We start from the raw sequence: 12522 nt of genomic DNA on the forward strand, positions 1-12522 counted from the left end.
AATAAATAAATAAATAAATAAATAAATCTTTAAAAAAAAAAAGAAAGAAAGAAAAGAAGGGTAGACAGTACTTTAGGAAGACAACCAAGGCTGATCTCTGGCCTTTACACACCTGTGCAAGGTGTGCAACTCCACCCACAAGCACACAGAGACATACACAAACCTACACCTATACACACACACACACACACACACACACACACACAATTCATTCACTCTAGTGCTCAGCTGGGGCGCAGCAGCTTTTAGTTCCACTCCTCGGGAGGTGGAGGCAGGTGGGGTTCAAGACCTGCCTGATCTACAGGGCGAGTTCCAAGACAGCCAGGCTTCTATAGAAAAATAAAATAAAACAAAAATTTAGTGCTTGAGGCTGAGGCAAGAGGACTGAGTCCTTGGTGACACGGCAAAAAACTTTCTTGTTTCAAAAACAACAAAGACACACACACAAAGGAGCTTAAGCTCTTTGGGATCAAAGAGGATTCTAACTCCTTATGATTCCTAAGAATAATAGCCTAATTTTAATTTCCATATTAACCATGTGCCACACAGTATTGTAAGTGTTTCTTGGATGCTGATTCCAACTTTCAGATGTCAAGTTTTACAGAAGAAGGACTGAAGACTGGGAGAAAGTATTTGAGTTAGGAACTAATGAAGGTGGTCTCTTATCCAGATGGCCTAACCCCAACATCCACATTCTTAACCCCAAAAAGATACTTTCTATGGTCTTCCACTTTAAATATCTTAATAATTAACAATTAATTTGGGGTTGGAGAGATGGCTCAGCAGTTAAGAATACTGACTGCTCTTCCAGAGGTCCTGAGTTCAATTTCCAACAACCACATGGTGGCTGGCTCAGTACCATCTATGATGGGATCTGGTATGTAGGCATACATGCAGACAGAGTACTCATACATTAAAAATAAATCATTCATTCATTCATTCATTCATTCCAGGATTCCACTTTGTCAGTGCCAGAGAATAAAAACAAAGACTTGCCAGGTGGTGGTGACACACACCTTTAATCCCAGCACTCAGGAGGCAGAGGCAGGTGGATCTCTGTGAGTTTGAGGTCAGCCTGGTTTACAGGACAGCTAGGAAAACAAAGAACAACATCAGAAAAAAAAAAAAACAAGAAACCAAAACCAAAGACTTACTGTTTGCAGTTCAATGAAGCCTTGGACAATCTGGAGAGTCAGGCCCGGGCCAACTTGAAGTGTCATATTGGAAGAAGGGGTAGTTCCTGAACTCTCCCAGGGACTCAGTTCCTTCTTCCCCAGGATGCTTTCTACACTGGAAGAAGGGGTAGTTCCTGGACTCATCCCGAGGCTCAGCTCATCCTTCCCCAGGATGCGTTCTGCTGCATCTTTAAAGGAAGCAACAGTGCGGTCCTCATTGCTAACCAGATGAATCTCTTTCAAATCACTGATCGGTTGCTTCTTTTGGAGATATAACTGGATAGTTTCTAAAATTGTTTGTGTGCACAAGTTAAGAGGAAACTGGAAAATTCCGGAGCTCAGGGCTGGAATTGCTACTGTCTTAATGTACATGTTTTCTATGCAGACATAGTCTAGAATGCTTTTAATGGCAAGTCTCAGCAACCCAACAGCTGTCGTCTTGTCATTCCATGATGTCCACCGAGGTCCAACGGCATGGATAATCTGATGGCAAGGAAGCGTTCCTGCTTTAGTGACAGCTATTTTACCGGTTGGAACTTTACCATAGGTGTCAACAAGGCGTCTGCTCTCTTTTTGGATTTCCAAACCACCAGCTCTCACCAGGCTCCCGGCCAGGCCACTTCCATGTGAAAGCTCTTCATTGGCTGCGTTCACCACAGCATCAACAGCGTGTCTGGTGAGGTCATCCTTCCAGACAGATAGCTCTATCCCGGGGATCAGCCTCCTTCTGAAGACCTGTTGAGCAGGAGCGCTGTTTCCTGCTGGAACTGGACAGCTCAGGGTAGAGCTACACCCAAACTTATTCTGGAGGACTTCACATAGCTGACTCTCATTGCTTTTTAAAATTTCGAAGACATTGTGTTTAACAGGAATTAGCCATCTACTGAAAGAATCGTTGGCTGGAAAAGGAGAAGAGATAAAAGAAGAAAGCAATGAATGACGATTCTTTTGGAAAGGACCTGCTTTCTTTCCACACGAGACTGAGTTTCTTCTAAAGATAGATGACCTTCCACTCCCCTCTGTGCTGACTCTGCTTTTCATCCACAAGTGGAGTCAGGCCAAAGACATCTAAGAGTCTTCAATGCCAAGTCACTTGAAAAGGGCTCAGGCTTGTGTGTGGCATTTAGTCAGACCCCTCTAAGTGAGAAAACCTTGTACCGGGGCTAAGAAGGTCTTGAATGTATGTAAAAATTGTGAGTTGGGGAAGACTCATGCCAAGTGCATATACATACTTAAATGACTTCATTATGAATCAAAAACATGGGGAAGCTGTATTTGTAACTTATTCACTTTTTTATTTTTTCAAGACAGGGTTTCTCTGTAGCTTTGGAGCCTGTCCTGGAACTTGGCTCTGTAGATCAGGCTGACCTCGAACTCACAGAGATCTGCCTGCCTCTGCCTCCCAAGTGCTGGGATTAAAGATTTGTACCACCACACCCGACACTTCTTCACTTTTTTTAGTGCCCGGGTTTATGTTTGCTTAGAAGAAAATCCTGAAGTAAGTAAGACTTTAGAGTGTAAGTAGTTTAAGAAATGATTCTAGAAAACACCAGGGGTTCTGGATAAGGAGAGAAAGTAAGAAACTAAGACAGGAAAACAAGAACAAAAAAGGATAATGTGTGTGTTGATTAGCAAATGAAGCTTAACTCTACTTGAGGGCTGAGCAGATCACATAACTCTAGATCTAGTTTTAGAGTGGTCATTATGGGAGCTATGGCTCCTGTTCCCACAGGTCACTGCTCAGAGCTGTACTGAGGGAAGATGGGCAACACAGGATAGCCAATGGGTAGAAGGCTGACAACCTCAGCCTCATGGCACGTACTCAGGTCCTCACAGTCAAAATCAGCACAGAGTTATAACCAAGTAACTAAAAAATTATTTTCTATGCTGTGCATGCCTTTCCTTAAACCCAGCGCTGGGGAGGCAGAGGCAGACAGAATCTGTGAGTTCCAGGCCAGTCAGAACTACATAGTAAGATTCTGTCTTTAAAAATAAATATCACTTACTGCATATTTCACACTATGAAATATAGGATGTTTCACTTCTTCCTTGACTTGTGGAAAATCTAGTTATCTCAAAGTCTGTTGCTGTTACCACTAAAGTTCACCTCAGCACTAGCCACAGTTCTCAAGGCAGCCCCCTGATCACCAAAGGCCAAGCAAGGCCACTTCTGTCTGTGGGGCACCTCTAACACACACCTCAGGCTGCCAGAGACTTCAATTTGGTGGTGGTGGTGGGGTTACCATTACAATTTTATTGTTGGTGGTGATAATACAAGACTTTGCTCTGTAGTCCTTGAATTATAATCCTCCTTCCTCACCTCCTAAACCCTGGGATCACCACCACACCCACCTAGCACAGATCTTCATACAGCCTGGTGGATTTCTCTTTTTTTTTCATATAAACTTTTTATATGCCTCACTCCACCTCAGAATCCAGTTTCTGGATAACCCAACCTGTGGAGTAATGATAATACATACGTTTTTCTGAAAATCCCTCTTGCCTTCAGAAACTGAACTTTTGTCAGACCTTGCAACCAAGTTAATACACCTAGAAATCACTTAAAATTATGTACTCAATCTGTTTCTCTACTGCATATCCAGCCTTCTAATCTCGCCTTTAAGAAAACAGTGTAGGGCTGGAGAGATGGCTAAGAGGTTAAGAGTGCTGGCTGCTCTTCCAGAGGACCAAGTTCAATTCCCAGCAACCACGTGGCAGCTCACAACCATCTACAATAAGATCTGGTGCCCTCTTCTGGCAGGCATACATGCTGGCAGAATACACTATACATACTGTATACATGGCATGTAGACATACATGCGGGCAGAATACTGTATGCATAATAAATAAACCTTTTAAAAAATGCAACCAACCAATCTTACTATGCAATAGTATACATACTTATGCAATCCCTTTTTATAACTTAAACTAAATGCATAGCTTTAATCTCAAACTATGATTCTTCCATGACCTTGACCCAGAATAATGTGTGTGTGGTGGTAATCATTTGCTGAAAGCAGTCAATAGGTTGAAGGGAACCTTAAGCAAAGTAACTCCTAACTGCTGGAAGCAATGCATGGATATAGATTGAGAACATCTGTTAGGGAACATCTGTTTGTGGGTCAGCTGGGGTCAGTAAAGTAACTTCTTCTCTTTCTAAAACTCTTAAAAAAATTCTTAATTCCTTTACCATACTGTGTTTTCTGTGCTGCCAAATAACAGAACGCCCTATGTTAGGGACAGACCACAAGGACAGACAGACACAGACACACACAAGAGACAGACTACAGACCACAAACTACAGAAAGATGAAGAACACGCAGAGAAGTGGAGATTTCAATTCTGAGCTTGCCCTTGGTCTAACTATCCCAAGAGAAGTGTCGAGTCTTTAATGAGTTACCAACACAGCCTCTGTGTCTGAGAAAGGAAGATGAATGTCAGTGAAACTGGAGATCATTTCAGAGACATCAAAATGCAAGAAAACATGCATCCTAAAACAGATTAAATGTAGTAATTTACTCCGTTTCTAGTCTGAGCCACCAAGAAAGGCTTCTGGTGACCTCTCCACCCGAAAGAAGCCATATCTAAGCAGCTGGTCTCAACTGGCCTGAGCACTGACGGGAAACCTCTGATGAGCCACCCCTAGAATTAGGCAGGTTGGCTCTTTTAGCTCTTGATCACCCTTCCTGCCCATTTTGGCTGTCGAGCTATGGTCAGAAGCATCTCACAGGATCGAGAGTAGTGATGCGGACCTTTGATCTAAGGCAGGCAGATCTGAGTTCTGGCCAGGCAGATCTACAAAGTGAATAGAGAAAAGAGTATCATATCTGCCAACAAGGGAAAAGGACAGTGGGGACCCAAAGAGAACACATCTTCAGCTGTCCCAGTGCCTCTGAAGCAGTTCCCCTTCTGAAGGAGGAGCTGGCATCTTCAGGGCCTGCAGTCACACACCTGGGCCCCCGAGGGGGAGGCAGTCTCCTTCCGTGTGCCCTCTTCTGTACTGAGGGAAGAGATGAGCAAAGCCTTTCTTAAATAAGAGTGAGAGTGAGGCGATCATACCTGGTCTTTCAGCATAAGCTGCTGCTCCAGTACCCTGTGAAAAACATGAAAACGGCTCCTTTAATAGCTCGAAGCTGCAAAAGTGGAGATGATGGACAGTATATGCATTCTAGGAAGAGGAAGCGCTGCTCAGAGCACTGGTTTTCGGGTTGGGGAAGGAAATGCCTTGGTTGTTGTTTGTGTAGATTCATTATTTGGTTTGTTGATTTTTGTAGTGTTCTTTTTAGCCTGTATGCCTGAAACACTGAAAATACTAAATGCTGCAAGTACCAATCCTAGGTCCCTTAGAGATCAATGCACTTTTTGCTTATTCATCTCATGCTGTATCTGGGCTGGCCTTGAACTCACTAAATTGCCCAGGCTGGCCTTGAACTCCCAGCAGTCCTCCTCTTACCGCAGCCTCCTGAACACTCAGGTTATAGGTGTGTACTACCAGGCTCAGCTGAAGCACTTGTAATTCAGAAGAAGATAAAAGCTGGAGGCTAACACCCTGAGAAGGCACAGAGGCCTCAACTAAAATGAGCCAGAGCTTTCAAACAGAGTCCAGTTTCCAAAGCCTTGTGGCGTTTCCCTAGCCAGAACAGAATACACAGGACGTGAGCTTCACCAGCTGCCCCTCCTCCCATCTGTAAGGACCCACTTCGTTCACCTCTTTCATGACACAAACATTAAATGGGAATTTTCTGATCTGCTCGACAAGGTGCCTTTCTCTGTTCCCATTCTCATTCCTTGAGCGCTCCTTACCTATCCTGAAAGACAACTGCTGAGTGACAGAGGAAAATCCACATGTCATGGAGGTGACCCAGGCTGGATCTCAGGCAGCACAGCCTGGCCTTGAACTTGCTACCATTACCAGGCCCAATTGAACCTAGGGCCATATGCACAGTAGACAGTCCCTTCATCATCTGTGATACATTCCTACTCTAGGAGATGACTTTTTTTTTAAAAAAAAAAAAAAGGTCATCCATCCCCAAATTGATTCTGCTAATTAGATAAGTATTTGATGTATTATTCTTTTTTTATGCTTTGAATTTTGAGACAGGGTTTTACTCCATAGCTCAGACTGGCTTGGAACACATGGTGATTCTTCTGCCTCAGCTTCCTGACTACTGGAATCACAGGTGTGTGCCATGGTATTTAACTATATTAGCATACTCTTGATTTTCCATTTCTTTCACAGTACTAGGAAAAAAAAAAAAAAAAAAATTAATATAATTGTATATGTATGGGTGTTTTGCCCAAATGTATATCTGTCCATCATATGCATGCCATGGAGGCCAAAAGAGGGCATTGGACCCCTGGAGCTGGAGTTACAGACAATGAGGCACCATGTGGGTGTTGGGAATTGAACCTGGGTCCTCTGGAAGAGCAGCCAGTGCTCTTAACTACTGAGCCATCTCTGTAGCCCCCCCAAAAAACTCCGTGAGTTTGTGTATACCACATGCGTGTAGGGGCCAACAAAGACTAGAAGAGGGCATCAGACCCCTGGAACTGTAGCTACAGGCAACACTGTGAATTACCATGCGGGTGCTAGGAACCAAACCTAGGTTATCTACAGTATACAGTCTTAACCACTGAGCCATCTGTACAGGCCCTGGGAGAAGCTTCCATTGAGCTAGTAAAACCATGAAGATGCGAGCTATAACTGAAGACCCCAGATTTCTTACTGTTGGGGAAAGAACTCTTCATGTAATGACTGAACTTCATGACAAAAAGGTATTTATGTTTTTACCATGTTAAAGTCCATCCTTTGGGTCTCACGTGGGTCTTTAGCTGTTTATACCAGTTCGTGTTTCCAGGCGTAGTCTGCTGATCCTGGAGAGGGTGGTCTATTTCTGGGATCAAATAGAAAGCATACAGTTAGCACCGACCAAAAAGTGAGGGAATTTGGGTTTTTGTTCTTGTTTTGAGATAGGGACTCATCATGCTACTCTGGAACTTGCTAAGTAGATGAGGCTGGCTTACAAATCAAATATTTATCAGCTTTTGCCTCCCGAGTGCTGGGATTAAAGGCTTTTAAAACTGAGAGGATCTTGTAAGAATAGACCACCAGGCATGGTGGCACACACCTTTAATCCCGGCACTCAGGAGGCAGAGGGAGGCTGATCTCTGTGAGTTCAAGGTCAGCCTGGTCTACAAAGTGAGTTCCAGGACAGCCAGAGCTGTTACAAAGAAACCCTGTCATGAAACAAACAACAAATATATATGGAATGGGTATGGTGGTGTACACCTTTAATCCCAGCCCTGGGAGGCATAGACGTCTGAATTTCTTGAGTTCAAGGCATCCAAGGCAAGCTTGGTCTACAGAGTTTCATGCCAGCCGAGACTACAGGGAAACCCTGTCTTGGAAAAAAAAAAAAAGGAGAGGAGCGGGGTGGAAGAAAAAAAAAGAACATACCATAGGAGACCTGAAAATAATTTTTGGTTAACGTGTCGATGATGAGGACTGGCATGTAATTTTGCTGCTGTTACTGTCTACCTTCTGTTGAATTTTGATCTACATCCTAAGAGAAGTCAGGATGGGGGCAGGGAGCTGTAGTGGCTGGACTAGGAAAAGCTTTATGGAAATGAGATAGGAGCCAGGCCTTGACGGGGCTGCTGTCTTTAAAAAGTGATAACAAAGTGGTGAGACTGAAAAAGTCTCCAAACAGCAGTCTTTGAGCAGTGGGGTTCCCCAGAGTGTTTGAGGACTACGAAAACTGCTTGAACCTGCAGGGGCTCTGACCTAAGGGTATCTAGATCAAAGTCGGAAACTCTGGAGAACACCATGATATTAGCCTAGTAGGTAAAAAACTAAAGATTATGAACAGACTCATGACTAAAATGTACAATACAGTGGTCTAAAACTGCTGCCATCGTTAACTCTCTGGAGTGATTTACAATGTCTATGCAATAGAAAAACTGTACACCAGAGCGCAGTTGGGAAAAAAATAACAAAACAGCACAGTTGGTCATACATTCATCTTGAGTAAGCTGGATACTAACCGACCGCGGGGACAAGGTCCGCCTTGCCTCCAGAGGGCAGTGTTGTTTTCACAGAAGACTTCTAAGGTTCCCGGGAGACAGCTGCAGGGCATCTATTTCGTGACACGCATTTGTCTGTTCAGAAGCGTGCAGGCAAAGAAGCAAAAGCTTCCTTTTTCCTTGTCCTTTTCTATAGACTGCTACCAGGAGGTGTGGTCCAGATTTAGGGTGTGTCTGTTACCTGAAATGATACAATTAAGAAAATCACTCACAGCCAGACTTGTTGCACAGACTTGGGGAGGCGGGGCACAGGGAGATAGATCTCTGGGAGTTCAAGGCCAGCCTGGTTCACAGTAGAGCCAGTTCCAGGACAGCTAGGGCTGTTACACGAGAGACCTTATCTAGAAAAATAAAAACAAAAAAAGGAAGGAAGGAAAGAAGGAAGAAAACTCCTCACAAGCTCTACCCAGCTAGCTTGGGTTTTAGCTGATTCCAGATGTAGTCAAATTGGCAAGATGAACCGTCCCCTTGTAACAAGTTAAACCATCACGATGTGTGTAAACTTTACAGTTAACACACATAATCTCCACTGCATTTCTGCTGAGACTGTAGATCTAAAAGAACCTTCTTCATCCTCTCCCTGACCTATCTCATCTGCTCCCAGGCCTGGGACTGAGCTCTCAGAGTTTAACTCTCCCGGCCTGGGGTACTCTCCTCCCCTCCCCCACCTTACCTTAAGATTCGGCTTGAAACTAACTCTTGGAGGCCTTGGCTTTTTGCTTTGTTCACAGGTACCTACTCGTGGTCAGGTGCCTCTCCACCTCACTCTCTGGGGACTCAGGACAGCAAGCAGATCTGTGTTGCTGGCTATCTTAAGGACCCAAAGCAGAAAATTCCTAAGTACCCATCTAACCGGTCACCAACCAGGTAAACACCCTCAATTTCTATGAAAACTAGTAACTGTAAGTTGAATTCAGAATCACATCTCAGGAAATATTAATCCAAACAATATAGTTTCAAAGAGCACAAACATGGGAAAAACTTTTTATCCTTCTACTCTGCTGCACCCTCCCTTAAGAAGGTCTGGTCCTGGGATCCCGGTTCCCGCTACTCTTCCGGTCTTGGAAAGGAAAAAGACTACCTGGGACCCCGGAGAAATTACTTCCCCCAAGAGCCCACCGCCCGAGGTACAAACTACTCACCGGAGCGAGGGCCCTAGGAGACCGCAGGGAAAGAAAGGAGGTGGCTCTGCGGGGAACAGGGAGGGACCTTCTGGGAAACGAAACTGAAACTTTGCAGCCCGGGTTTCTGGGCAAAATAAATCTTTGCTCTGTCCGGACTGTGCAAAGTCCCTGAGCCCCTAGCGAGCAAGACGCCGACAGCCATGGCTTCCAGTCCCTGCCCGCCGTCCCCGCTACTCGTGCGGCTGCCGGAGTCCATCTCCCGGGCCCACAGGAAACTAGAGATATACTTCCAGAGTCGGGCCTCCGAAGGCGGGGAGTGCCGTGTCCGGCCCTTGGGCCCCAGCGCCCCCGGCACCTTCGAGGTGAACTTCCTAGAAAGGGCAGGTGAGTCGGGACAGCAGAACCGGGCCAGGGTCGGGTGCAAAGGCAGACCATGAGGTTTCCAAACAGATCCATTCATGCTTCCGAGGAGAGCCCACGGGAGTGTGGCACTGCCTGTGGGAGCCGCTGCCGCCCACAGACTTTCTCCATCCGACAGTGGGGGACAGAGCCTTAGACGTGCCCAGCCCCTGACTTGGTTTGGCTACTTCCTAGGGATAGTTTCCTTTAGCTGCGTTGCCAATTTTCCCTGCAGTCCCACTGGAGAGGAGAAAGGGAAGTGTGGGGGCGGGGATCTCGGCGGGAACCCTGAACCCAGTGCTAGCTAGGCAAGAGCTCCACCAACTGAGCTACACCCAAAGCACTTTCCTGTTGTAAATAATGGTTCCACTGATTTGCTTGTTGTTTGTTATTATTTGCTTGTTGGGGGGTGAAGTGGTTTTTTGAGACAGGGTTTTTCTGTCTAACAGCCCTAGCTGTCCTGGGATTAAAGGCACATCTGGGATTAAAGGCGCACGTACCAGCACCCAGCCCATTAACTTGTTTTTAAATAATTACAAAAGTAATTTATGGTCACTTAAAATAAAGTCAAAAGAAAAATTCCTTGGAGATGCACAATGGGAATATTATCATATATTCTTTTCTGTGAAACAGCTATTGTATATACATTTAAATCATTCTGAACTTTTGGGTTATTAGTTTGGCAGGGATTTCCTCAGTTAACTATAAAATAGCATTCTATGTCATTGAGATGAGAGTTTAAGACCAATTCAGAAGCATAGACTTGCCCTCACCACTACCACTTTGAGACAGCGTCTTGCTACGTCCTCTTGGCTGTCCTTGAACTTGTGATCCCCTTTACCCTTACCTCTACCCTTAAAGTGCTAGGATTATTAGTGCATACCACCATACGCAGACTAGAAACATGGCTTTTAATAACCAAATGATGTTCTACAGTAAAACTTAAGCTGTCTATTTTTGAGTTCCAGATAACTTTCTCCCATCAACAACCTTCTATTCAAGAATGCCATACACAACTGCTCAGGTCCTCTGTTTTTATTGGGACACAGAACTCTTCCTGGGGAGACACAACACACATGTCCACTCACCTCAGATAAGGACCAAATCAAAGGAAGGATCCTACCAAAGCCCAACATGGTGAATTAATGACTTTTATTGAGGTTTCTTTCTTTTTTTTTTTTGAGACAGGGTTTCTCGTTTCTCTGTAGCTTTAGAGGCTGTCCTGGAACTAGCTCTTATAGACCAGGCTGGCCTTGAACTCACAGAGATCCACCTACCTCTGCCTCCTGAGTGCTGGGATTAAAGGCGTGTGCCACCACCGCCCAGCTTATTGAGGTTCCTTACTGGAGTATGGGTGAGGGGTTATTTACAGGAGCTGAAATGACTCAAAGACACCTGCATCACCAAAGTCCAGGTCAGCATGGGTAACATCTCACAAAGCTGGGAACTTGAAGCACATTGCATAGGCTGCAGGCAGCTCAGCAGCTGGGACAATGTCCTTTTTAGGTGCCTCCGTGGATCTAAACCTCCTCCAATAGCTCTGAGGGTTTCTGTTCTTCCAGGCAGATGTCTGGTCTTGGTCTCCTTGCAGCTTGGCTTGTCAGAGAGTCTCCTCTGCAGTGCTGCTTTTCTGAGTCTTCCTTGCAAGCTCTGTCCTGCCATTCTCAGAGCGACTCTCAGCAGTCTTTATTGATTACTCTAGCAGGGAGGAACCTAGGAAATCTGGTCAGATTCAGAGACTTCCTGCAGCTAATTTAACTTGTTTACCTTCTGGCTTTAGGAACATCCCTGCAGGATAGAACATTTTCATCTTGAGGAAATTTAGGCAACAGTGCTGCATTATAGGATTCATCCAACTAAACAATACAACATAATATGTACTTCCAGAGTGTTTACCTTGTGTGAGGGATTAAAGTTGTCTAGAGATTCTTGAAAGTGTGTGGGAGGCCATGTGTGCAGGCACAGGACTTTAATCCCAGTACTCTGGAGGCAGAGACAGGCAGATTTCTGTGAGTTCGAGGCCAGCCTGGTCTATTTAGGGAGTTCCAGGACAGCAAGGATGTAAGACTATATCTCAAAAACAAACAATCAGAGCTGGAGAGGTGGCTCAGAGATTAAGAGCACTGGCTTCTCTTCCAGAGGTCCTGAGTTCAATTCCCAGTCACATGGTGACTCACAAACATCTGCAATGAGATCTGGTACCCTCTTCTAGCAGGCATACATGCAGGCAGAACACTAGATACATAATAAATACATCTTTAAAAATAAGCAAGCAAACAAAAAGCACATGGGAGAATATGGATAGCTTGTGTGAAAGTCCTAAGCATATAAGGGACATCTCTGGATTTTTGTGTCTTCAGAAGTTCCTAGAATCAACCCAGAGAGGACACTGGGGGTCATCTGTAAATTTTCTCTCATTTCCCTGTGAATGTGTGTTTCATGTCTCCCCTGAAGCTAAGGAGAGAGTACTGAAAAAGAGAGAGCACCAGATGGAGGTTGCTGGCAAACCTGTGACCATTTTCCTGGAAACCACAAAAAAGCCAGTGGAGGACCCAAGCTCCAGTCCTCCGTCTCTGACACAGCCAGAGGAGATTCCAAGCTCCAGACCTCCATCTTTGACACAGCCAGATGAGACTCCAAGCTCCAGTCCTCCATCTCTGACACAGCCAGCTGAGGCTCCAAGCTCCAGACCTCCATCTCTGACACAGCCAGCTGAGGCTCCAAGCTCCAGACCTCCATCT

The 12522-nt window shown here is 45.1% G+C and overlaps 2 protein-coding genes across 3 annotated transcripts in view; one reads left to right on the plus strand and one right to left on the minus strand.

Annotated features, from left to right (window-relative positions):
- Parp9 (poly(ADP-ribose) polymerase family member 9) overlaps positions 1-9467 on the minus strand; it is a 34653-nt gene extending 25186 nt beyond the window's left edge. Inside the window, exons 1-5 of one of the 2 annotated variants that reach the window (XM_013352391.2) lie at positions 9401-9467; positions 8220-8439; positions 6967-7069; positions 5235-5268; positions 1155-2074 (exon numbers count right to left, since the gene is read on the minus strand). In XM_013352391.2, coding sequence (XP_013207845.1) covers positions 1155-2074; positions 5235-5268; positions 6967-6981 — 969 coding nt within the window. In that variant the 5' untranslated portion in view covers positions 6982-7069; positions 8220-8439; positions 9401-9467. Of the gene's footprint in view, positions 1-1154; positions 2075-5126; positions 5269-6966; positions 7070-8219; positions 8440-9400 lie in introns of both variants that reach the window. The other variant, XM_026786366.1, reaches the window with a different exon arrangement.
- A 97-nt stretch (positions 9468-9564) lies between these two features.
- The window catches only part of Dtx3l (deltex E3 ubiquitin ligase 3L), an 11737-nt gene continuing 8779 nt past the window's right edge, over positions 9565-12522 (plus strand). The window contains exons 1-2 of the mRNA XM_005345094.3: positions 9565-9766; positions 12236-12450. Coding sequence (XP_005345151.1) covers positions 9583-9766; positions 12236-12450 — 399 coding nt within the window. The 5' untranslated portion in view covers positions 9565-9582. The remainder of the gene's footprint in view (positions 9767-12235; positions 12451-12522) is intronic.

This window comes from Microtus ochrogaster, chromosome 2, assembly GCF_000317375.1.
Source record: "Microtus ochrogaster isolate Prairie Vole_2 chromosome 2, MicOch1.0, whole genome shotgun sequence".
Taxonomy (NCBI): domain Eukaryota; kingdom Metazoa; phylum Chordata; class Mammalia; order Rodentia; family Cricetidae; genus Microtus; species Microtus ochrogaster.